We start from the raw sequence: 24,811 nt of genomic DNA on the forward strand, positions 1-24,811 counted from the left end.
ATCATTGCAAATAAAATTCGTCCCTTTCTTGAAGACTGCATCAGCCCTTATCAGACAGCTTTTGTTCCTCGACGTCAGATTATTGATAATATTATTATAGTGGAAGAATCCATTCATTCTATGAAGAAGAACAAAACCAAAGAAAGTGCTTTCTTACTAAAACTAGATATGGCCAAAGCATATGACAGAGTTGATTAGACGTTCCTTAATCAAGTTCTATCAGTAATTGGTCTTTCTGGTCATATCCTGGAACTTATCATGTGTTGTGTGAAGACCCCTCAATTCAGTGTATTGGTTAATGGAAACAAATATGGGAATTTTTCGTCTTCTAGAGGACTTCGACAAGGTTGTCCTTTGTCACCTTACTTATTTATCTTAATATCGCAAGGGCTGTCTATTCTTTTCGAGAAATATGAAAGAGAATCATTATATGATGGATACAAGGTCAATAAGCACGCTCCGAGGATATCACACCTTTTATTTGCCGACGATCTCATTATCATAGGAGAATCGTCCCTCAGAAACCTACAAGCTATCCAAATTATTATTGATAAATATTCGGGCTTTTCAGGACAATTGGTCAATTTTTTTAAGTCTTCTATTTCTTTTAGTGCAGGGACTGATGTGGATCTCAAGGATTTCTTTATCGATACTCTACAGGCCCCTATGATGAAGGATACAGAAAAGTATTTGGGATCTCTCATTTTAAAGCCGAAATCGCGTATCAAGTCTTTCGACTTCCTTGCAGAGAAGTTTAACTCTAAATTGGCAGCATGGAAAAGAAAACTGATCTCACAAGCAGGTCGCACCCTCCTAATAAAGACTTCATTGAGTCCTATATGTAACTATTTCATGGGGACATCCTTACTTCCCCAAGGCACCATCTCCCATCTAGAGCAATTGGAACGAAATTCCTATTGAAATCATGACATTACCAACCCAAATGATATCTGGAGGAAAATCATTATTGCTAAATATTACAAGGTGGGATCGTTCTGGCAACAATCAAAAAATAAAAATGCTTCTATGCTTTGGAACTCTCTCATGGAAGTTAAAGAAGTTCTGTCTCGAAACTGTTGTTGGCTGGTTGGAGATGGCTCATCGATTAAGATCTTTGATGACCCCTGGATACTAGATCTTCCTGGATTTAGACCTCAGATAACAGAAAAACTTCCTACAAACATATGCTGGGTATCAGATCTTATAGATAAACATACAAGAACATGGAAGTTAGATATTATGATTAAACACTTCAATCTGTCTACTACATCAGCAATATTACAAATTCCTCTTAGCGACAACTCTATTATTGATCAACTCATATGGAGACCAACACTTAAGGGAAAATTCTCTACCAAATCTTTCTATAAAAAAATATCCCCAATTTATTGGAACCAAGGGAATAATCTTAATTTCCCTTGGTCTATATTCTGGAAGATCAATTATGTAGAGCCAAAAATAATGCATTTTATATGGAGGCTAATTAAAAAAGGGTTACCTGTTCTATCAAGCATTGCTAGAGGAAACGACTCTATACCCACCAACTGTGTATTATGCCATAGAGAGATGGAAATAACAAAACACCTCTTTGGGGAGTGTATCAGATTCAGAGATTTAATTAACTTGACTTAGACGAATCACCCATGCACAACCACAACAGATCCGGTCAAATTTATAAAAGATCTCATCCTTAATAGTTCAGACAATCAAGATAATATTAAGTTTTACTTTTACCTTCTCTGGAATCATTGGAAGGAAAGAAATGAGATCCACTTCAACAATGGTAAATTAAATATTCAGAGAATCATTATTAGATCTAACCTCATCTCGGATGCTTTTCAAGATTCAACTGACCATGACGACAGAAACTCCCATCTTCATCTCGAGCAAATCACAGAGGATATGGTTTTGGTTAACTTTAATGGAGCGTTCAACGAAACAGAGGCATCGGTGGGATTTGTGTTTAGAGATAGTTCGTGTAATATTATTCACCAAGAAGGTAGACAGATAACACCTAGACCGGCGTTGGATAGTGAAGCTAGGGCACTCTTGTTTGCTCTCAAGTCGGCAACTGATTTAGGATTTTCTAAGCTATTTATAAGAGGGGACTCCTTTAACCTATACAAGCTATATCGGACGGTCTAGAAGACACCCTGTGGAGAAATAGATCCACTGTTGAAAAAATCAAATAACAGTTGGCTTTATTTTCGGAATTAATTTGTTCTTGGATCCCACGTAGCAACAATACTTTGGCACATAATGTGGCGGTTTCTGTTCTTAGTGTTTAATTTTGGTTTAGCCCCCTGGGTTTGTCAGGCGTGGTTTTTAATCTCTGTTTACTTCATTGTTATTCTTTATTGCCTTTTGGCCATTAATAAAGTATCTTTTCCAAAAAAAAAAAAACAATCACGTACTCACGCGTGGGCCAGGCTGGAATTGACCACTATTTTGGGAAGAAAAATTCCAATTTTCTTTCTTTCTATTTCTGTTTCTTTCTAAACAGAGATAGCAATTATTTCTTTCTCTTTAAAAAAAACAGAGAGGTGTTAATGGAGGAAAGATCACAGTGGGATTTCTGTTGTTAGTCAAAAGTTCGATCAAGAAAAGATTTTCATAAATTCTTCAAGGAAAGCGGAGTGGAGATGGAAAGTCATTACAATGTAAGAAATCAGATTTTCTAAGAGAGAGAAATCCCAAAGTAATTGAAGGGATAAGATTGGGAGATATTCTCCAATATCTTCATGGTTATTTTCGACAGTAAAGAGAGAAAGGGATATTAAAATTGTAGAGAGAGATTGATTCTACATAGATTGAAGAAGGAAAGAAGATGGGATTCCAAAAATATTTTAGAGGGAGATTTGGTTGCTGATTTGCTGGATTTTTATACAGAGATTGAGGGTTTTGGGGAGTTTCTTCTTCTAATGTAAAGGAGCTTAGAAATAGAGGCTAGGATATCTCATCTTTGGGGACCTCTCGGGAGCTCAATTAAACAGGAATATTAGAGAGAGAGAAATGAAGAAGAGAGAGTTATCATTATCATCATCTTCATCTCCTTCTTCTTCTGTTCTTATTTTTGTTTTGTGAGAAAACAGAGATTGAATAGTGAGAGAGAGAGATTAAGAGAGTAAAACTTAGAGAGAATGAATGATTTGTAGGGTGAGAAAGAGAGAAATTAATGAAACAGAGAAGAATTTTATTAATATTTCTCTTGAGTTGTTTATTATTAATCATCTGTGTTTGAAATTGAGAGAAATTTTAGAGAGAGAATGTTCAAAAACAGAGAAGGAGATTAGTGTTGAGAAGAATCTGTTTTGCCAGGGAAAATCTTGTTGGAAAATAATTTTCCCAGAGAGAAAATACTTCCGAGAAGACGAGAAAACTGCTCCCTTAGGGCATGTTTGGCTGCGACAGGGAAAATCAGTGAGAAAGTTTCATTCTTTTTCCATTTTCTCTCTTATTCTTCATATTTGTTTTAATCTCATATTTTGATTAGCTAACCATCTCATCTAGGGCTAGGATGAAACCCATTTTTAAGCATTTAAAGACCCATTTTTGTGTGATTAATTCTCTTGATTGTGTTTAAAAGTTCAAGTTGTTTTAGTTAGTTAAACTTGTTTTCTTTTCATTGTCTATATTTTTAGTTCGATACACCATTCTTAGATTAAGTTCTTTGATGGTGTATGCTTATCGATTAATAGTCAATAGTTTAGAGATTTGTTTTTCCAAATACAACAATTACAAGTTTATGATTATCAATCGGGTTTTAACGAATACATCTTCCGGAATTCGGGTAGTTCATTACCTTGAATTTTGAGTTATAAAAAAAAAGAGGTGATTAGATAATTATTGGGTCTGAATGTGATTTTATGTGGTGAATTCCTAAACCCTAGGTCCTCTCCCCCATTGATCCGTTTACCGTTTTTATTTGTTTTAGTATTTTAATATCTTTAATCACCAAAACCAATTTTCAAACAAAAAAAAAACCGTGTTACTTCTAAGTCTTAGAATAGGTTTCACTTAGTCCCTGCGGATCGACCCAGTCTTACCGGATTTATTACTTGACGCCCGTATACTTGCGGGTGTAGACCTTTTAGTGTAACCTTTTAGGCCCATCAATGATCTTCCGGATAAAGTCATCGTTATCCTAACTAACAAATTGTACGCATTGTCATCTTGGTCGAATGACACTCATTCGGAAGGATATCTATTTCAGACTGAAGGATTATATCCTTCAAAATGGACATGGCCAAGGATTACGGCAGAGTTAGCTGGCCTTTTCTAGAAAAAGTTTTAAAGACAACAGGCTTCATCGACCTACTTCTTAGTCTCATCATGTCTTGTAATACTTCATCTAGATTTTGCATTCAGTTTAATGGCAAGCTGGTGGGCAATTTTACGGCCTCAAGAGGCCTGCGTCAGGGTTGCCCTCTATCGTCCTATCTATTTATCCTGACCTCGCAATCACTCTCGCTCCTGATTGCTCATTATGAAAATCAACAAATGTTTAAAGGATACAAATTAAATCAGGCCTGCCCCAGCATATCACATTTATTATTCATTGACGACCTGATTTTATTTGGCAAGGAAATCATCCCTTTACTTCAGCAAGGGTGTACCAGATACCATCAAATTAGCCTTCAACAACCGACTTGATGCACCTGTGGTGAACGATCAAGCAAAGTACCTAGGAGCACTCATACTCAAGCAAGGTAACAAAATCCAAAATCACACCTGGTTAGTTGATAAATTTAATAATCCCCTCGCAGGTTGGAAAAACAAATTAATATCTCAGGCAGGTCGCACTATTCTTATAAAATCAGTACTGACATCTTTCTGTACGTATCCTTGTAGTTACCAAACTTTACCTATTCATATATGGACCAACTAGAGAGAATTGAGCGTAATTTCTGGTGGGGACACTCCCAGGAAGAGCGTAAACTACATTTTATAAGATGGGAAAACCACTAGTCCCAAAGAGTATGAAGGCCTAATTATAAGGTCCATTAGAGAAGTGAATGAGGCTCTCATAGCCAAAATGGCATGGAGATTCATAACTCAAATGCAGTTAATTTGGGTCAGATTACTCAAGTGCAAATACGTTAAAGAGGATGACTACTGGACTGAAAATATGCACAATAATTTTTCAAATTTCTAGCGTGCCATGAACATCACTAAGAATACTATGAGGCAAAATATCATTTGGACAATAGGGGATGGCACTTCGATCAAAATTAAATTTGATTCTTGGATCCCTAACACAAAATCATATTCCTACTATTCTAAATGAGCTTCCATCGAATATACGTTGGGTGTCTAATCTGATTATACAGGACACAAAAAGCGGAAACAGTTCAATTATAAATCAATATTTTGATCAAAATACAGCAGAAGCAATCCATGAGATCAATTTACCACAACATCACCAACAAAATAAGGTAATTTGGAAACCAACACCCACAGGTAAATTCTCCTCAAAATCATACTATTCAACTATTAAAGTTAGACCAGCCATAACTTTAGAGGCTCACGAGTTTCCATGGAAAAAGTTTTCATAAAAAAAAGACATGATCCCTCAAATCCAAAATTTCATATGGAAACTCATCCACAGAGGCTTACCAACACTAAGTAAAGTAGGAATTGGGGTTCAAAATATAGAGCAAAGTTGTAAGATGTGTGATCATAAGAACCATAGACTACTTACCATTTGTTCTCGGCTTGCCCTAGATTCAAAGAGCTGGTGGGCATCTCAGGCCTTATTGACCTACAACTGATAGACACAGAGTCGATTAGTTATCTCAGGCAGATACTGTTACAACAAGAAAACAATGATAGTCTTTGGTATAACATAGCTTCACTAATGTGGGAATGGTGGAAGCAGAGGAATGAGCTTCATTTTCAGGAAAAAACACCAGATCTCAGGCGTTGTTGGTGGAGAACGAAACAATCAATCAGGTATATCCAAAGTCTAAATGCTCTTTCTAGCTTTAATAGAGATTTGCAGGATGAACAGTGGTGTCCTCCACCGAATGACTCAACCAAAATGAACTTTGATGGATCATTTAAAGAGGAGGAGGCGTCATGCGCGGCCGTTGCACAAGATTCAGAGGGGAATGTTGTAGGAAGTAAAGCTCGAAGAATACAACCTCGATCAGCCATCTACAACGAGATTCTAGGGTTTACTTTGGGGATGGAGTTAGCAGAAGAGATGGGATTAAGCTCTTATATACTCGAGGGGATGTTAGCGTTGTTTTAGATTTAATCACCAACATTGATCAAGACGCACCGTGGAGGGTAAGCACTGAGATCAACGACCTACGTATACGCACGTAAGGAGCCCCAATTGAAATCTGTTACTGCCCGAGAAATTCCAATCAGGAGGCGCACAATTTGGCCGCTTCGGTATTAACCACCCATTAGTCTATTCTGACGAAATGGTCCTTCTAATGTTAAATTTGTTACGCTTTAGTACCAATTTGAATGTTTTTTACCCTACGTTCTGAACTCTAGTACTGACTTTGTAACGTTAATCTTGAATGGAAAGGCTTTGCTCCAAAAAAAAAAACAACGGGCAATAAAAGTTATGGCAAAAGTTTTCGCACGAGAGGGTGAGATAGAGAGAACCACACAACCTGGAAAAATGAGTAACAAATGTAGCTAGAGACGGATACAATTAGAGCAACTCCAGCCCCAGCAGGGCGGAGGCCATAAATTCAAATTTATGGCCTCTGCCCGGCACTCCAGGCCCAGTCGCCTGGGGCGGAGGCTGGGGTCGCCCCTTCAGTCGCCGCTAACATTAGGGGCGACTGTAGGCTCCCCAACATGACCGTTAGGGAGTCCCAACGGTAATGTTGGGGTGAACCTAGGCGTTGGATAAAATCCAACGGCTAGGATCTTCTCCCATTTTTTTATTTTTTATTTTTTTTTAAAGTAAATAATATTTTTGTAATTTTAATTAGTTTTAATTTTTTTTTAAATTCTAGAAAAACTTAAATATTAATAATTAAAATACATCCCACCAAATGTCGGTCCCCGAATAATTTTTCAACCTTGGAAAAAAAAATATTATTTCGAAAATAGTTCAAACACGTGTTTTATATATACATTAAATCACACACGTTTTTCGCTCACCAAGTAAAAGTCCACACACGCGTTTCCCACATGAACAAATTTTCGGCCTCAAGAGAGGCTGAGGCTGGGGCTGGAGCTGAACATTAGAGGCTGAGCTGAGGCCAAAAATTTTGGGTGAAAAAGTGGTTTTTTCGGCCTAAGACAGGCTGGGGCTGGAGATGCTCGTAGTTCTATTCTTTGTCTCTTATTTTGTAAGAAATGGGAACTCCAAATTTTCAATTAAAAGATGAATACGCCTTATAAACCAACCATTAGTGATAAGTGGGTAAATCTAAATTGCCAAAAAGTATGGTTTGTGTCATAGAATAATAAGCTTCATCTTGATTACATTCACAGACAGATACAAGCGCCTCCTAAAGCAAAATGACCGTTGGTGAGAGGCTAGTTGACGGTTAGAAATTTGAATCAAAATAACGAACAAAGTCCCCGCAGATTGAGCGGGAGGGATGAAATTCTCAAAGGAAGAGACCGACGTGTCTCTTTGCTTTCACGACAAATTCATTCTCACCTAATTTCTATATAAACACCACTCACCCTTCCCCGTCTGATCATTATTATATACTTTTAACCTTTCTCTCTCTAATCTCTCTCTCTCTCTCTCTGTAATTTATCATTGGCTTTCTCTCTGATTTGTGGGTACACAGAAGATATATAATTTATTGTTAGAGAGGAAGATGATGATGATGAATAAAGTAATGGTATCAAGGGCGACATTAGCAGAGAGATTAGGAGATTCAGTAAGTAAGAGGGCACTAAGGAGTTATGTATCAGAATTCATTTCCACTTTCCTTTTTGTTTTCATCGTTATCGGATCAGCCATGTCTTCTCGTGAGTATTTTATATTTAATATTATTATTATTCCTATCTTCTTCCTCTTACAAACAACATGTGTTTCAATCTATTATTTAGGGTTAGAGAATTTTTATGATTACGCAGTTTAGTTTGAAAATTGATGTGATAAGTGTAACAATCACCAACTTACTGGCTAACCATGATAATTGTACTAAAATAGCAGATAAAATATATGCCACTCCACCCTAAGTTTTGTCTTTGGGGTGTTTTAACACGTAAAATGTTTAATGGCCCGACTTTCGTGGGTGACCATGGTGTGGAAGGGGATGTGGGTAGCCACAATTGGTGCAGGCTTGAGGAGTGAGAAATAGCCGGACCAATTGAGGTTGCCTACGTCACCTTTCGGGCTGTGGCTGGCTTCAAAAGTCGGGCTATTTAGCACGGTTGGTTTTACGTATATGATGAGAGATAATATAGTTTGGAACTTTGATAGTTTAATATACAACACTTGGTTTATTATATGGAACAAGTGGAAATTGTAGCACTCGAACGAGAAACTTAAAAAATGCATGTATGAATTTGGGTACTGTGTGTGTATATTTTACAGGTAAACTCATTCCGGGGGATGTTACCACAACAGATCCATCGTGTCTAGTAGTGATTGCCATTGCGAATGTTTTTGCTTTGTCAGCGGCAGTTTACATATCAGCAGGGGGACACGTCAACCCAGCAGTCACATTCGGATTGGCTGTTGGAGGACACATTAGCATTCCAACAGCCATATTTTATTGGATCATGCAGTTGGTAGCTTCCACTGTGGCTTGCCTTCTCTTAAAACTCGGTACAGCTGGTCATGTGAGTGTCTCATTCCTTCTATCTTCTCTTCAAAGATGATATTTGTTGTTTGAACCAGATATCTAATAAGATGAATATATGCATTTCGGCTCAGGTAATCCCAACCCATGCAATTGCAGTGGAAATGACAGGATTCGGAGCATCAATACTTGAAGGTGTGCTGACGTTTGCCCTAGTGTCCACTGTGTACGCTGCAGCGGATCAAAGGCGAGGGGCATCACTCGGGGCAATTGGACCCATAGCAATTGGGTTCATGGCGGGTGGAAATGTATTAGCAGCGGGTCCATTTACTGGTGGTTCAATGAACCCCGCATGCTCATTTGGGTCTGCTTTAATAAACGGTAGTTTCAAGAACCAAGCAGTTTACTGGGTCGGCCCTCTCATTGGGGCAGCAGTTGCAGGCTTACTCTATGAGAACGTAACCTTTCCTCCTGAGAAATCAACCCTGTCGGCAGATGATCTTGGTCAAAATATTGGCTTTTAAGAACATACGGAGCCCCACACCATTATATCACAACATTGTATTGTATGAATCATATAATTTATATATTTATGATTTGAGTCTTACAATCGAAGAATATGAAAGCAAATACATTCATATTAGAGCATCTGTGTTTACCTTTTCAATTTATTCTTTTTCTGGCATATACAAGAGTACAATTTACAAGGAATAATCAAAACTCTCTACTGTATCTTCCTTGCCCTCATCTAAAAAAACACTACAGTGGTGTTTGTTTTTCCCGATACCCGAGTAAGACAAAAACAAACATTTCAAAATCTGACTTGAGTCAACACAGGCATCAAGTCAGATTTCAGATTCCATTTAGGAAAATGAAAAAACGAACATTACCTTTAACATGAAGGAAGAAGGAGAGAGACTATAATATGGTGCATATTCTCTTCAGGCTGATGTCACTGAAAAAGGAACAAAATTCATTAGTTGGAGGTTGTTATGAGTTGATGGATAAAGTCCTGTTGGAGCAGAGGCAAGAGCAGTCTGGTTCTGTAACTTCCCTCCTTCCGATGATACGTTTGTCTCGGTTAATCATCAGTTTTACAAGTGGGAGTTTCATTGAAACTTGCCTCCATATCTCCTTCACTGTACCATTTGGATCTTCGTACTCAAAGTATCGTTTCACCTGTACAACCACCATCATAAAATTGATCAAAACACGTATTACTTTATTACTTACATTCATAAAAAGATGCCATTGTAAACCATGATCAGTAGAAAATTAGTACCAGAACCACACGTTTGTAACCGAAGAGAAATGCACTAGCTAATAGATGAGATAATACTACTCGAGTATATCTCAATTACTGAATCAATGGACCAAAGCCACATCTCACTAATTGCTTCAAAGACTACTTGACTGATAGAATCGAAACGTGGGGCTGCACAGTATTAATATGAAAGACAAAAAGAATACATTAAACAAAGTCATGGTAGAGAGGTTCTAGTTGATACTACATTAAATTGTTATGTTAGAGCTGAAAAGCAACTAAACCTTCATCTCCCTTCAGACAGTTGCAGTAATTTTTTTTTCAATCCAGTGTTTGAACATCTAACAGGGCACCTACATCTACCGAGTTCAGAATATTCTGATCCTATATGCAAGAAAGTTTGTCATTCGAGAAAAGCATGTCAAGGTGGAGTGAAGAAAGGCCCTAAGCACTTCAAGTTTTTAACAAGGTTCAGCTGTTTCCATGTAGCTCCACCGCTAAATATAACGACGGTCACGACTTGCTGTTGAGAGTTTTCAATCAACCAAGTCTATGTAAAAAAAGTAGGCAACACCTGTGTTTAAGACTAATTTATGCTTTCAGTAACTGCTGACACCAATTCTGCTATACGCAGAAAAATACTCTGGATCTGTATTGGAACATGTCGAATGTAGAAGAATATAACTGTAACTACCACAAGTTTATATGAAAACAGTAAACATGCATCAGTATTAGGAAGTGAAGTGGATATCCAGAATCTAGTATGCATCTACGAGAAAGGAGACACCAAATAACAAAGCAATTGGCTTCAAAAAAAAGGCTTCAAAAAAAAAAATAACAAAGTAATTAGCTTCCCCGACTCAAGTAAAACATGGAGGCTTAAAAATGTTTTCCTTGTTAAGCTAAAAACATATAAAACCAATATACCTCTTTTAGTTCTTGCTGGTATTCCAGAATTCTCTCGTCGCTTATTTTTCTCAGTATTTTCGTCAGATGACCTGGCTTTACTGCTGTCCCAGAGTCTACAAATATTGCAATTTTCTTGTAGTCAATGGCGTCTTCGAATGGCAACTCAATCTGGTCACTCACTATCACTGGAACACACAAACTCACTATTGCATCAAATAGTCTACAGGCTGATGGTGTATCTCCAGCAGGATGTAAACAGAACTTTGATGAATGCATTCCTTGTGTTGCCATACGTCGACTCTCCCTTGATTGTGCTCCATGTTTGATAATTACATCTTCCTCATTCTCAAGCACTTGGAAGAGTAGATCACGCACTTTTCCGCCCTGTAATAAATGACCGTTAGATTATCTGTAGTGGTCACTCTTTCATATAATGATATAGCTATATAAAAAAACCAACCACTCTTATCCAGAAGGTCAAACATTTAAAGGAAGAGTGCTATTACTACTCATGTTTACAACTGGAAGAGAAAAAAAACATATAACAATGTTTAAAAGCGTTTTTACGCTTCAAAGCAGTTTTCTTTGACAATGCGAGGCAGTAAAGAGGCGAAGCTTTAATTTCATATATTTTAATATAGTAATAGTATTTTATTCTATCAAGTGTATATTTTATTGAACTTGTTTGTAGTACTACAGAAAATTATTTTTTTAACAGTCAAGTTAAAGAAGTTACTTCAAAACCACGGCGTAAGTTCTGATGTGGTACACCCACAGTTTGCCTCAAGGTGTACGCATCGATGCGCATCTTATGTGCCGTTTTTTTTGAATAATTTGAATGAATCTTATGTGACGTTTAAACATTGGACAATAAGACAATACTGAACATTTGCGCAACGAACAGAAGCTTGATCACATAAACATTTCATGTAACAAAGTTCTTCCCTCAATATGTAAGCTGCTCTTGAAATCAAATATCGTCATGGGAGGGCTATACGACCGACAACAGATGAGGGTCCGACAATAGATCCCAGGACTAGAAGAGTCCCATTTGTTTCTATTTTCTTCTTCTAATTGCTGTTAATAGCAGCTATCTCTAATTAAGAGTAATCTTTTATGTTGTTGTTTATCTACTTTCGGGAACCAAGGGAAGACTTGTTCTCCCCAATATCAACTAGGCCCGTCAATTGGAGAAGACAGTTTATAAGAATACATTATTTTTTATAAACAAGGATTACTAAAATGCTTGTCCAATGAATTAATCTTGTTTAATTGAAGTAACCCTTGTTTACCTACCATTATGTAACCGAGGAATCAAAATAACTTTATTAGCTACATCTAGTTAGTTCTTATCTTAAATTAGGTGTTATCTTTAAATGTCACCATTCATCTAGTTTAGAGTTAGAAAGCAATGGCAAGAGGGTTTTGTTCTCCACTGTGTAAACTAGCCTAGCCAGTTGCAGAAGACAGAGTACAAATCCATACAGACATAATCATGGAATCTAAACTCATTATTCCCATCATCTTCACGCTTCTGCTGAGTGCTACATAAGGTTTATAAATTGATTCTTCAACAAAAGATCAAGCCAACGTATACCAGACAAACAAATGACAAGATTTGTACCTAAAATGAGTCTGAAACCAAAAATCATTGACAGCATAACCACGTAATATTAATCTAGTCACAAGAAAGGCATAAAACCACAAAATACGCAATAGTGAAAAGTAAAAGAAAAAACATTAGGAAATTCGATAAAGAACATGTTGTGATTATGCGTTTTTGTAGTTCGCATAAAATGAGAAAGGCAAAAGAACATCACATGTTGTCTAGATAATCTAGAGCTACCATCTTGTAGGTTGTTTAGCACTATAATCCAATGTTTGCCAAATTAACTCATATATATATACTAACTTCTAGACCTAGTTGAAAACCTAGTGGAGAAGTATTAGTACAGATGAATTAATAACCTATGAATTAAACAAAGAGTTACTTCATCCAAAGTGAATTGTTTGATGAAGTTAGTATAGATAAAGAAAATAAGTAGATATATACCTCTTTCCGGTACCGATTCCCCATAAAGAAGAGCAATGATTTCCTCCCTTCCACTCCAATTTCGCCTTTAAATGGATTAATGCGATGAGAATATGGCAAAATGACATCTTTGACAAGTGAAGCTTGATCTCCTCTTAATCTCCCAAAATCAGAAACAAGCAAAACCCCATTTTTTACCTTATCTATCACCTTGTAAAGTGCATTTGGATCTTGACAAATAAAAACATGATCCCACCCATTATTCCTTTTCCAATAAACTTGATCTTCCAACCAATCAATCAAACTCTCTTGCATTTCCTCATCACTATAAACAGCTTCTACATTCTCAGCTGCCCTAATTGGATTCACAACCAAACTCAATGAAGAAAAAAACGGAACATAAAAGAAATCAGCTTCTTCCGGATCAAAAACCCTAACAATTGAAGACCCAGAACGATCCTCTTTAATCAAATCCGAAAATAACCACCATTCAGCAGAATGTTGATTCCCTGGGTACTTCAAAGTCGAAACATCATCAACTGGAATGGATTTTAGAGAATCACGAGCTTTCAGGTAACTCTCTACAACACCATACGTGAATTTCCGCGGTAGATCATAGAGATAGACCTTAACAGAAGGAGGAGAACGGGAGGAGGAATCTGTGCTTAAGAGAGAGAAAGATTTCGTGGAATCAAAGAGAAAATTAGTGGAATCAAATTTGGAAGGGTTAGGGTTGATAGGAGAGAGGAAGGTATTGAAGAATGCATACAAGGCTAAGAAGATGAGAATGGTTGCAAGGGTAGGTTTGAGGAAGGATTTTCTAGCCATTCTTGAGGTTAAAATAGTGTTATAAAATGGGAATGGAGATAGGTTTAGGGTTTCCACATCGGTGGAAGAAGGAGAAGAAGAGAGAGGGAGAAAGGAGGAGGAAGAAGAAGAAGCAGAGAGTGATTTTTTGTGTTTTCTGGTTTTGGTTCGATCAGACATTGTGATTTGAGTTTCTTTCTTTTTTTTTTTTTTTTTTTGTTGAAATACACAAACAAGCAACAGAAAAGAACAGAGTTACAACATCAAATCACTCCTCATGCTAGCCTTCGAGTGCCACGTTCGATTGACCCTTTGTTTCCTCACCCACTTTGCTAATGCATCAGCTAAAATATTAGTCTTTCTCGGACTATAGTGGAATTGTATTTGCTCGAAGTTAGTGCAGAGAGCTTTGATTTGCACCATATGCTGCAGAGATTGCCAGTTGATGGTCTTGGTACTATCGTGTATCTGATTGATCAGATTGTTATTATCACTTTCGACGATGAGGTGGGCGATGGTAAGTTCCTGGGCCCATTGAACTGCCTTCAGTATCGCCAAACTTTCGCATTCCTCGGCTGTCTGTCCCCTAATGGATTCCGCCTTAGCAATGACGAAGTCTCCCTTCGGATCGTGAATAATGCAGCCTATACCTGCCGGGTCTGTGTATTTTCTGAAAGATGCATCTACATTTATTTTGAGGAAGGGTTGTGGAGGGGGTTGCCATGTCGGATGAGAGGCCACCCGTATAGGAATATGATCGTCCTGGACATTAGTAGAATAGCATTGAATCTTCCTTATCACTTGCGAGGGCTTACTGTCATTTTTACCAAAACATTTGTCGCATCTTGCTTTCCAGAGAAACCACATAATTTTGCCGAGCAGCGCCATGGTGTGATCATCTAGGGTATGCCAAGTCTTAATCCATTCTAGCACCGAAGCTAGACCTTCAGTTCTTACGTGGAAATGGAACCAAACTGCTCTCGCGAAATTGCAGTGCAGGAGGGCATGATCTAACGTTTCCCGTTCCTCACAGAACGAACATTTGAAGTTGTTACCGATATATTTACCGATTTTATCTTTAACTGGAAGACTAGTAGTGCAGCACTTCCAAAGGAAGAGTTTAATTCTAGGGATGGTTCTAATGTTCCAGATAAACGACCAATCGATAGTCTCTTCTTCCCGATTGTCAGAAATCAGATAGTTGTACATAGATTTAATAGTGAATTTACCTGAGTTGGTCAGCGTCCAAATCATCGTGTCATCCGCGGACTGGTGAAGATTAATACTTAGAATAGCCCTGCTTGTTTCCTCATTGAAAAACCGCTGAATCAGAGTCTCGTTCCATGCATTGTTAGATATCAATTGGTTCACCGTAATGAAGGGGCAGTTATAGAGGTTAGGAGTAGGAGGTTTATGATTTGGTATCCAGAAGTCATCCCAGATACTAACTTTGGTTCCTTTATTGACATCCCAAAAGGTGAGTTTGGAAGTTTTACTGAGAGGGTCTGCCAACGATTTCCAAAACCACGAGTGGTTTTGTTTAGGTGAAGATGGTTTGGCTGCTTTCGGGTAATATTTAGCTTGAAGCAGGCGGGCCCAAGGAGCGTTGGGAAATTTAAGGAGTCGCCACCCTAGTTTACAAAGGAAAGCTTCGTTATCAAGTAGAGGTTTCCGAAGGCCGAGACCTCCAGATTTGCGAGGGCGACAGATGGCAGCCCAGTTGATAGTGTGAATGGATTTCTTTTTTCCCCACCAGAACGACCGTTGGATGGTCTCTATGCGATTGCTGATGCCTTTCGGAATGGCGAAGCATTGCATCTGATATCGGGGAACCGCGGCAGTGATAGTCGAAATGACTACCGTGCGGCCAGCTTGCGAGAGGAGGTTGGTTTGCCACTTCGAGAGCTTATGCTGAATTTGATCAATAAGTGACTCGAAAGCAAGGTTTTTCTTAGCACCGATGAACAGTTTTGTGCCCAAATATTTATCAAGGGAAGAGGCCTGGTGCACCTTGAGTGATTTGGTGATCAAGCGTTTGAATTTGGGGTGGGTGTTTTTGGAAAAGAAGATAGTGGATTTGTTATAGTTGATGATTTGTCCGGATTCCGCACCAAATAAGGTAAGAATCTTGATAAGATTGTTGATATTATCAAGGGTGTTTCGCCCAAAAATAATGCAGTCATCAGCGAAAAGTAAATGGTTGATATTGAAGGAAGAACGGGGGATAGAGAAGCCGATGAATTTATGAGGGCTATCCGGGGAGTCCAGCAAACGGCTAAAACCTTCCATGGCTAAAGCGAACAGGAAGGGGGATAGAGGATCTCCTTGCCTTAAACCTCTAGACACGTTGAAAGACGAACCCGGTCTACCATTGATGAGCACAGCCATAGTAGAAGAAGAAATACAGGAATGAATCAGCTTGATCCAATGGTTATCATAACCAAGATTTATCATGATGTCTTCAAGATAGTTCCATTCTACCCGATCGAAGGCTTTAGACATATCAAGCTTTAAGCCAAAGAAACCTTTCGAGCCGCGCTTATTTTTGAAGGAGTGGGTTATTTCCTGGCTCATGATTATGTTGTCCGTGATTTGACGACCCGGAACATAAGCAGCTTGAAAGGGAGAGATGATGTCTGGCAGAGTAATTTTCAATCGGTTAGCCAGAATTTTGGTGATAATTTTATACGTGGTGTTGAGCAGGCTAATAGGTCTGAAATCTGCAGTGGATTGTGGGGATTTGGTTTTGGGAATGAGACAGATGTGAGTGTGGTTGGTGGAGGGCGTAAGAAAGGTAGACTGAAAAAAGGATTTAACCAACTGGACAACATCTTCTTTCACCGTGTCCCAGTTGGATTGGTAAAAGAATGGGGGGTAGCCGTCCGGCCCGGGTGCCGCCTCGGGTTTAAGGGAGAAAGTAGCCTTCCGAATTTCATCGTCATTAGGAGCCGCAACTAGGATTGAATTCTGTGAAGCAGATATTTGGGCAGTGAACAAGAGTTTAATGGTGCTTGGGGAGGCTTGGGAGGTGGAGGTGGAGATTTTCCCCAGGTTGAAGGTGAAGATGTTATAAATCTCTTGGGTATCAGAGCACCACGAGTTGTCCTCTCTTTTTATGGAAGTGATGTTGTTTTTTCGGTTTCTGGTGATGGCTTTGGCATGGAAGAATTTAGTGTTTCTGTCTCCCAGCTGGACATGAGCCACTCTTGACTTTTCCTTCCAGATGCTTTCTTGAAAATTGTACACCTCTTCCAGCTGGGACATCAGATGATGGAAAGTTTCATGGTTATGCGTGGACTGAATTATTGAGGTAAGGATTTTGATTTTTTGCTCGACATGACCAAAGACCCTTTTATTCCACTGAGATAACTTAATGGCTAGGTGATTGAGTTTTTGTTGGATAAGGTAATGGTTCTCACTCCAGTTTTCACGAATAAAGCTTTTGCAATTTGGGTGGGACATCCAGGTTCTGATGAATTTGAAAGATTTTCTGCTCACAGAAGAAGGGGGGTTGGTGGAGAGTAAAATTGGCAGATGGTCCGATCCCACCCCGTGAAGGTGTTTAATGTTGGAGTGAGGAAAGGAGGAGAGCCACGGCAAGTTAGCAAGAGCTCGGTCAAGACGCTCTTGAATCAGATTGCCATGAAATTGACGGTTGGTCCAGGTGTAGGGGGATCCACTGAAGCCTAAGTCATGAAGACCGAGCTCATGGATAATAGATGAGATTTGCTTGGCCTTAGTAGAAAGAGGTTTGGGAGGGCCACTTTTCTCTGACGGATGCATGATGATGTTGAGGTCTCCGATAACTAGCCATGGGGTAGGGGATAAAGGGGAACAGTTCTGAAGAGTCTCCCAAGGCCTAAGTTTATCTTTGTTATAGGGGCACCCATAAAAGCAAGTTATCAGTACTTCATCCGATGACTCATTCAGATTCAAGGACGCGTGGATAATGTTCTGGGAGGCATGGAGCACAGTGAGGTCAATGTTCGGGTTCCAAAAAAGGGCTAGACCACCACATTTGTTGATTGGTTCCACCGTGAACTTCTTGTAACTTGTATGGAGATTGAGAAGTCTATCTATATTCATGTTCATACATTTCGTCTCAGAGAGAAAGACCAGGTCTGGGGAGTGTTCTTTGATCATAGTCCAGAGATGTTTTCTGTTAAGAAAGTTGCCACAACCTCTAACGTTCCAGGACAGAAGAGAGAGTGGGTCTGTGTGAGTGGGGTTAATAAAATTATGGGTGGGAACAGACCTATGATTAGTGGGGTGAAGAATCATAGTGTCAGGCCGGGGGGGGGGGGGGGTCCATACAGAGAGGACGGAGGAGAATCAATACCAAAAACAAAATAAAACAGAGAAACCGAAGTACTACTATTAATCAAACAGAAACACAAGGCTCGCCCCTAAACAGAGGCGCCTACAAAGCAACAAAAACACAAGACCCTAACTAAACTGGAGGCACCCCAATGTATAGAGGCACCTCCAAGAACAGACTAGCCTCCGGTACACTATGCAAGAGAAACCAAAAGGTGGGGACCAGGCCACCACACTATCAACCCGAGGGGAACTTTCTCTTGCAGATGTACCAGAACAAGGAATAAGACAAAAAACCAACTAAAAAACACACAAGAAAAACAGAAAAACAAACAGACGAAGAAGACTAGGCAGGTGGTCTAGAGGCACCCTCCTCTCCTTGAGCAGTGATGATGTCAAGGCTTTGGTACAGAACATTGGACTCCTCAAGCAAATGATTGGCTTCTTCCTCGGTTATCAAGCGAGCACGAAGTGGAGGGGAGTGGGGGGATTCATCAGATGAACTAATCGACAAGTGGGAGGAGCTGGTACGCACTCTCTTGCCTGTGGTTGTAACCCTAAGACTAATATGGTTATGGGCCTGAACTGGCGATGGTGGTGGAGCCCTAATGACTGGTTCTTCTGGAATGAAGTTCTGGGGATCTTCCTCAATATCTTCCATCGGTTCGTAACTTGAGTCGTCATCATCATCCGAATGCAGAATAGGAGCCACATCAGGACAGTGGCCAAGAGGGTGCTCAATAATCCTACAGGTTTGGCAAATAGCTCCCGGGAACTTCTGGTAGCTAATGTTGATATTGCACTCTCTATCAGCAAAGAGGAGGTTGATGACAGCAAGGAGAGGGGTACGAACATCGTACATAAAGTGCACCTTGATGACCTTGTTGTTGATAAATCCTAAGCTCCTTGGTTTTAACTCAATTATTTTGCCCATCCTTTCGAAGATAACATCTAAATCCTCCTTGTTTTGGATGGCCAATGGTAGCTTATACAAAGTACACCACATCGGCTCAAAATATAGGTCGTCGACTGCTTCATTAAGAGGGAGTTCTACTTGCTTAAGAACCAGAAGTCTTCCCCTCATTATCCAAGGTCGACCTGCGTTGATAGTGTTTAGGACAAAAAGGCTCTTGGGTTTTATGAGGAAGGTGTTGATAGGACCCTCCAAAGAGGAGTAGAAGCAATCTCGAAAGAATACAGTGATGGGGTACAACATCCTTCGGAGTTGAGCTAGTGATGCTTCTTCCGGACAGCACCACCTAGCTACAAAACCCTCTGATGTCTCTTGCAGTTCATGGTTGGTGGAGGGTTTTTGATAGCGAAGTGAAAGGTGGCCTCTAGGAGAAATAGCGAAGTGGGTTGCCATGAGGATGGAGGTATAAACAGAAGGGGAGAAAGGAGTGATGAAATAAGGGGAAGAGGGGAAAGGTTTGGAGGCAGATGGGCTGGAAGAAGACCAAGTGAGGGTATATATGGAGAGGAGCGGGAGGGTCCAAAAGAAGAGATCAAACCTGTAAACAACATGCATGCTCAAGGATTGGTTGGAGCCAACCACCCTACCTGCCTACTCGTCGGACAAGACGATTGACATCCCGGAGGGAAAGAGAAGACGCAGCGAGAAGAGAGAGAAACACCGAAAACCGAAACGACAAGAAAAACTAGACAATAAAAAGAAGAAAGAAGAGAGAAGACCAAGAAAAGACAAAGAAGATGAAAGGATTTCGAGAAGGAGTACCTTTAATGCGATCTTATGCGTGAATGGTAAGATCTCGGGGTAGCTGCCGGCCTGCCTTGATTAGCACTTCGAGCTGATGTACCACCAACGCGCACCACTTCCTTAAAGGGCTGGTTAAGATTGCATGCAAGTAATAATGATGGGTCTTGAAGTTTTACCAAAGACGATTGGGTGAAGAACTAATCACTCGGCAGATTGGTAATGACTATCCTCTGTCGTGATTAGTGAGGTTAGATGTTGTTGATTCCCAAGACTGATTGGAGTGATGAAGAAGAAATTAGGGTTTTGATGAGGAGAACTTGTGCGGCAGAGAGTGGAAAGGGAAGAAGGAGGGTTTTGATGAGTTTCTTTCTACTCTACGGTAACTCGGGATATAGATGCATAAATCAACAAGAGTTCCTTTTCAAACGTTATATACACTTACCATTTCCACCAGACACACTCACATCTCCTTTTGACTTGAACAATAATTACCTTAGGTGTGTGTATTATAACAAAAATAGTGAGTGCATTTAAAATTTCTCTTTCTTCTTTTCTTGTTTTGGTAACTTGCCAACACAAGATATGCTAAAGGGATGCTAAAAGCACCTCCCAAAAAAGTGGTACTCTATTGGGGTAAGGTTTGGTTTGACTCTAGTCATGTCTAAAAATATTACAAGTAAATGTTATGTAAAGTTTAAGACTGTAAGTAATTAGCAATCAATTCATTTTCTATCTTTTTGTTTCTCATTATACATTTACTCACAGAAATTCATTTTCTCTCTCAAAAGATCTAGAAATTTTTGAGATTTATTCTTCTCGATTCTTCTTCTTCTTCCAGTCTACCATTTTTTCGTCGGATACTATGGCATCTAGATGCACAAAGACTTACTGCGACTTTTCGCGGAAGATATTATGCAACTTTACGATCTTGTCATTTCGGAACTTACTAGCAATTAGAAGCCTATTATTAATGAACTTACGGTTATCGCTGAGCAACAGATAGATTATGCTGAAGGAATTGTTGATGTGATTTGTAATTGTATAACTGAAGTATTATTCTCTCAACGGGAGTGCTACATGTACAAGATCCTTGACAAAATTTGTGACTTAATGACTCTTTTTCACTAAAAGACAAAAAGTGATCAAAGCTTTTCAAAGTTTGACTTTGATCGGGAACGTTTAAATAGCATTTTGTCAAGAATCTTGTCAAAGATTCTTTGTACATTTAGCATTTCGAATCGTGCATGACTGATTCAGCATTAGTAAAAGATTTATCCTCGGAATTTTAATATTGACACGAGATTTACTTGACTTTTTTGATTAATTAGGGTCAAAATTAGGTTTTTAATTCTCGATTGGCTTCCTTATGAAAGGTTTATCCATATATCTTATTTAGTTTCTTACCTTATCGTTTCATATTTGTCCTCTTAAGCTTATACGAAATAAGTCTAAATTAGGGTTTTAGATCTAGAGAGATGAAGTGGTTTCTTTTCAGTATTTGTGTGACTAAAGGATTATTGAACTGGTTCATGTTTTAGATCTAGTTTTCAGTATTGTTGAGAAAGAGTATTGATGTTACAAAGGTAGAAATACAATACGAAAGTTTTATTACAAAATTTCTTGGGTACTCTTCTCATAGATTAGAATGTATGAATCAGAATGAAGTTTATAACTGTTCAAAATCGCCTCAAAATCTAGTATAGGTCGGTTAAAAAACCCTCACCACTCTATTGTGTTTGTTTTTTTTATCAGGTTAATGGATCATGTCAAATATGCAAATAAATCCAAAGTAAATCCAAATAAATCATTCTTCATCAAATATGATTTTTTTCCAATGATATGCAAATAAATCCAAAGTAACTAAATTAATGCTTCAAAGCAAAACAGAACAACAAAAGTGAAAAAAAGTACTCCAAAACAAAACAAAATAACAAAAAATGAAAAAAACAAAACAGTACTCCAAAACAATGCTAAAAAGATCCTGCCCTAGTTTCTCCTCATCAAGAACTTGTCTCCACGTTAAATACGTTTGCGGCGGAAACCATATTCAATTCAATACTTAATAAGAAAATGATCCTTTGCCTGATCTATATCAGGGCGAAATCTCGTTTGGAATATGTAAATGGGTAAGATTCAAAGAGAAAGTACTCTTTCTCTATAAATCCTGCCCGTCTATCTACACCGGTCAAGTTCACTACGAAATGTGTTGGACAAAGTACCAATGTTGTACGTCATTAGTCTTCCTTGATTGGCATTTCGTACTTGCAAAGAGGGCAAACATTACTGGTCTCCAACCATTTAGTAAGGCATTCACGATGGAAGACATGAGAACAAGGCATATGTAAAATTTCCACTCCAACAACATAATCTTCCAAGCAAATAGTACACTCTTCGAAAGATATCGACTCGTCAAAATTTTCCATTTTTAAAGCCCTGATAGATGACGGATCTGCAGGCACAGTTTTCGGAACATTGCTCTGATCGTCATTGTCACTATCAGAATCACTATGATCTGTATCACTATAAAGACCTGCATAGAGCCTTTCCTCAAAAGTATTTTCATCAAATATTGTGTTTAATGTGACACTTAGCTCGATAACGACAGGAATTACCATACGCCTAGTATTTGCAGCCGCGGTACGTAAGAAAAATTGTTCAAGCAAAGGAAGTAATTGTTGTTGAACCTCCAAAGGTACGTCCATTGATACGAGCATGGTAGTTATGTTCCAATTTGAAGTTGCTTGAATTGTTAATGCATTCACCTTTATAAGAAACACTTTAGTGATTGATGGTAATTCGAAAACAGATACGACTGTTGGTGGTGCATTTTCTTCTGTCATAACAGTTTGTTCTTTGAATTCGACACGAAGTGTGACATAGAATACAGGGTAACTGTTACGATCAAAAAAGTATAAAGCTGGATCAATGAAATCAAGAGATTGCCATGCCTTAAGCATAAGAAATGCCTCTTCATTCTGATCAGCCATTAAGAGAGACAAAGATGTGGAGAAAGACAGAGAATGGGGGGGACAAGAAGAAGAAAGAAGAAGAAGAAGAATTGAGTTTGTTGATGGTTAAAAGATAGGAATGGGATGAATATATAAGAAATTTTAGGGTTCTTTCTGCAACCATTCTGCATCCATTGGTCAAAAAACTTTTGTATTACAAGTAAATAATTCAATTTAGTTCTATACATCCTTAGGCAATGATTTTTGAGATATCTTTATATATGAATACCCATTAATATTTTAACATTTTCTCAAAATTTGGGTTGAAAATGGATTCATGATTCATTTTCATGCTATATACACAAATTGTCTGTCTATCACATAAGGAGTTTGCCACCTTTGGTGTAGAGAGTAATGATTCTGCATCCATATTACATGAGGTAATTAAAAGTATTCCCCATTCGTCACTTCTAAGACACGGATTGTTCAACTCTAGGAAAGAAAGTAATACTGATATTCTTTTAGAAATATTAGGTTATTATTACAGATTTCTAATGATAAGATGATTTCACATCCACAACTGTATCACGACTCGTTTAATGAAGAAAAGCTTGTTATATGAAATTAATAAATAAGTTTCCAACTTTTAATAAGGAATAATAATATTTCGATTGCGAGAGAAATAAATTCATGATTTTCCAAATTATAAAATTAACTAGTGAAGGAAAAGTATTTAGTGAGAATTTAAGATGCACAAATGAATAGTCTTTATAGAGAATAATAATATTTAGTGAGAATTTACAATGCTCACTATAACCACTACCAATTCAAATAACCATGATGCTATGTAAATAGGTAGTACAAAAATCAAAATAAATGGCACATATATATATATATATATATATATATATATATATATATATATATATATATATACAAATTTTGTCCATATAGAAGGGGTCGATCAAGTATGTTACCGAAACTATTAAGGTACTTGAGAGAGAAGAATTGGTTTAGATGTATTCTTGACTTCCTCATTCACAAGCATTTTTGGTTTAGTGATTCTCCTTCAATGTAGTACAGTAACTTCAATGCAAAAAAAAAAAAATGTTTTGTATGATATTTAATTAAGTTGACAAACGTATATACATGATCTCTAGAGTACTATTTACGCAACAAAAGAAATACTGAAAAAGTGTTAAGTGGAAGACGGAATCAGCTTCTGTTGACATATTTCGGGAAAAAACTTGGTGTGTTTGGATGGCGGAATCATGAATCCGCGGATTCATGAGTCCTTGGGATTCATGATTCCACGGATTCATGAATCCAAGTAATATTTTTTGGCTTGTTTGGCAAATAATAATCCTATGATTTATTATTATTTGAGTATTTTTAAACGTCTTTAGAAAAAATATGATTTTTGAAAAAAACAATGATTTTGAAAAAAAATAATGATTTTGTAGAAGAATTGGTGTGTTTGGTTGCAGGATTCCTAAGTAGGATTCCTATCAAAAGTGGGATTTGATAGGAATCATGAATTCTTGGTCTGTTTGGCTACCAAGAATCCTAGGACTCTTGAATCCTAAGGATTCCTAATTCCAAAATTTGTATTGGACCAAAATCCCACCCTACCCCCTAGGATTTGCTAGGATTTTGGATTAATGAACCTAAATTTCAAACTTAAAATCAACAAAAAAATATTTCTTTCTACAAAATCGTTATTTTTTTTCAAAATCATTATTTTTTTCAAAAATCATATTTTTTCTAAAGACGTTTAAAAATACTCTAATAATAATAAATCATAGGATTCTTAGTTGCCAAACAAGCCAAAAAATATTACTTGGATTCATGAATCCGTGGAATCATGAATCCCAAGGACTCATGAATCCGCGGATTCATGATTCCGCCATCCAAACACACCATATTTGTTGATTTTAAGTTTGAAATTTAGGTTCATTAATCCAAAATCCTAGCAAATTCTAGGGGGTAGGGTGGAATTTTGGTCCCATACAAATTTTGGAATTAGGAATCCTTAGGATTCAAGAGTCCTAGGATTTTTGGTAGCCAAACAAACCAAGGATT

General features: G+C 38.1%; 3 protein-coding genes and 1 long non-coding RNA gene across 5 annotated transcripts; 1 reads left to right on the forward strand and 3 right to left on the reverse strand.

The window, feature by feature from the left end:
* Nucleotides 1–892: 892 nt before the first annotated feature.
* On the reverse strand, nucleotides 893–2,069 carry LOC147557568 (uncharacterized). Its single transcript, XR_015235305.1, has 3 exons — nucleotides 1,735–2,069; nucleotides 1,499–1,622; nucleotides 893–1,174 (listed from the first exon to the last, which is right to left on the reverse strand). It is a non-coding gene; the product is annotated as an uncharacterized LOC147557568 (long non-coding RNA).
* Nucleotides 2,070–7,384: 5,315 nt separating this feature from the next.
* Nucleotides 7,385–9,376, forward strand: TIP5;1 (tonoplast intrinsic protein 5;1). Its single transcript, XM_086658385.1, has 3 exons — nucleotides 7,385–7,956; nucleotides 8,528–8,775; nucleotides 8,870–9,376. Exons 1-3 carry the CDS (start codon nucleotides 7,803–7,805, stop codon nucleotides 9,257–9,259), a joined length of 792 nt encoding a protein of 263 aa, XP_086514511.1. The 5' UTR covers nucleotides 7,385–7,802; the 3' UTR covers nucleotides 9,260–9,376.
* Nucleotides 9,300–20,301, reverse strand: LOC147557570 (putative arabinosyltransferase ARAD1). 2 transcript variants are annotated; one of them, XR_015234061.1, is made up of 5 exons: nucleotides 20,155–20,176; nucleotides 12,962–13,945; nucleotides 10,927–11,292; nucleotides 9,540–9,914; nucleotides 9,300–9,494 (listed from the first exon to the last, which is right to left on the reverse strand). XR_015234061.1 is itself a non-coding variant. In XM_086658384.1 (4 exons), exons 2-4 carry the CDS (start codon nucleotides 13,925–13,927, stop codon nucleotides 9,726–9,728), a joined length of 1,521 nt encoding a protein of 506 aa, XP_086514510.1. In that variant the 5' UTR covers nucleotides 13,928–13,945; nucleotides 20,155–20,301; the 3' UTR covers nucleotides 9,300–9,725. The 2 variants fall into 2 exon arrangements, 1 of the variants encoding a protein (XP_086514510.1); XM_086658384.1 differs by having other exon boundaries at nucleotides 9,300–9,914; nucleotides 20,155–20,301.
* Nucleotides 20,302–22,015: 1,714 nt separating this feature from the next.
* LOC147557571 (uncharacterized) lies at nucleotides 22,016–22,768 on the reverse strand. Its single transcript, XM_086658890.1, has one exon. The coding sequence runs from the start codon at nucleotides 22,766–22,768 to the stop codon at nucleotides 22,016–22,018; it is 753 nt and encodes a 250-aa protein (XP_086515016.1).
* Nucleotides 22,769–24,811: the final 2,043 nt, after the last annotated feature.

Source organism: Eschscholzia californica, unplaced genomic scaffold (assembly GCF_041429995.1).
Source record: "Eschscholzia californica isolate CP2 unplaced genomic scaffold, dmEscCali1.0.p SCAF_2, whole genome shotgun sequence".
NCBI lineage: Eukaryota > Viridiplantae > Streptophyta > Magnoliopsida > Ranunculales > Papaveraceae > Eschscholzia > Eschscholzia californica.

Coding starts and splice junctions, on each gene's coding strand:
- LOC147557570 (XM_086658384.1), bottom strand. CDS start 13,927: ATGTCTGATCGAACCAAAACCAGAAAACACAAAAAATCACTCTCTGCT. Junction 11,293..12,961: donor GGAATCGGTACCGGAAAGAG/GTATATATCTAC, acceptor CATTTATTACAG/GGCGGAAAAGTGCGTGATCT. Junction 9,915..10,926: donor ACCAGCAAGAACTAAAAGAG/GTATATTGGTTT, acceptor GTGGTTGTACAG/GTGAAACGATACTTTGAGTA.
- LOC147557571 (XM_086658890.1), bottom strand. CDS start 22,768: ATGGCTGATCAGAATGAAGAGGCATTTCTTATGCTTAAGGCATGGCAA.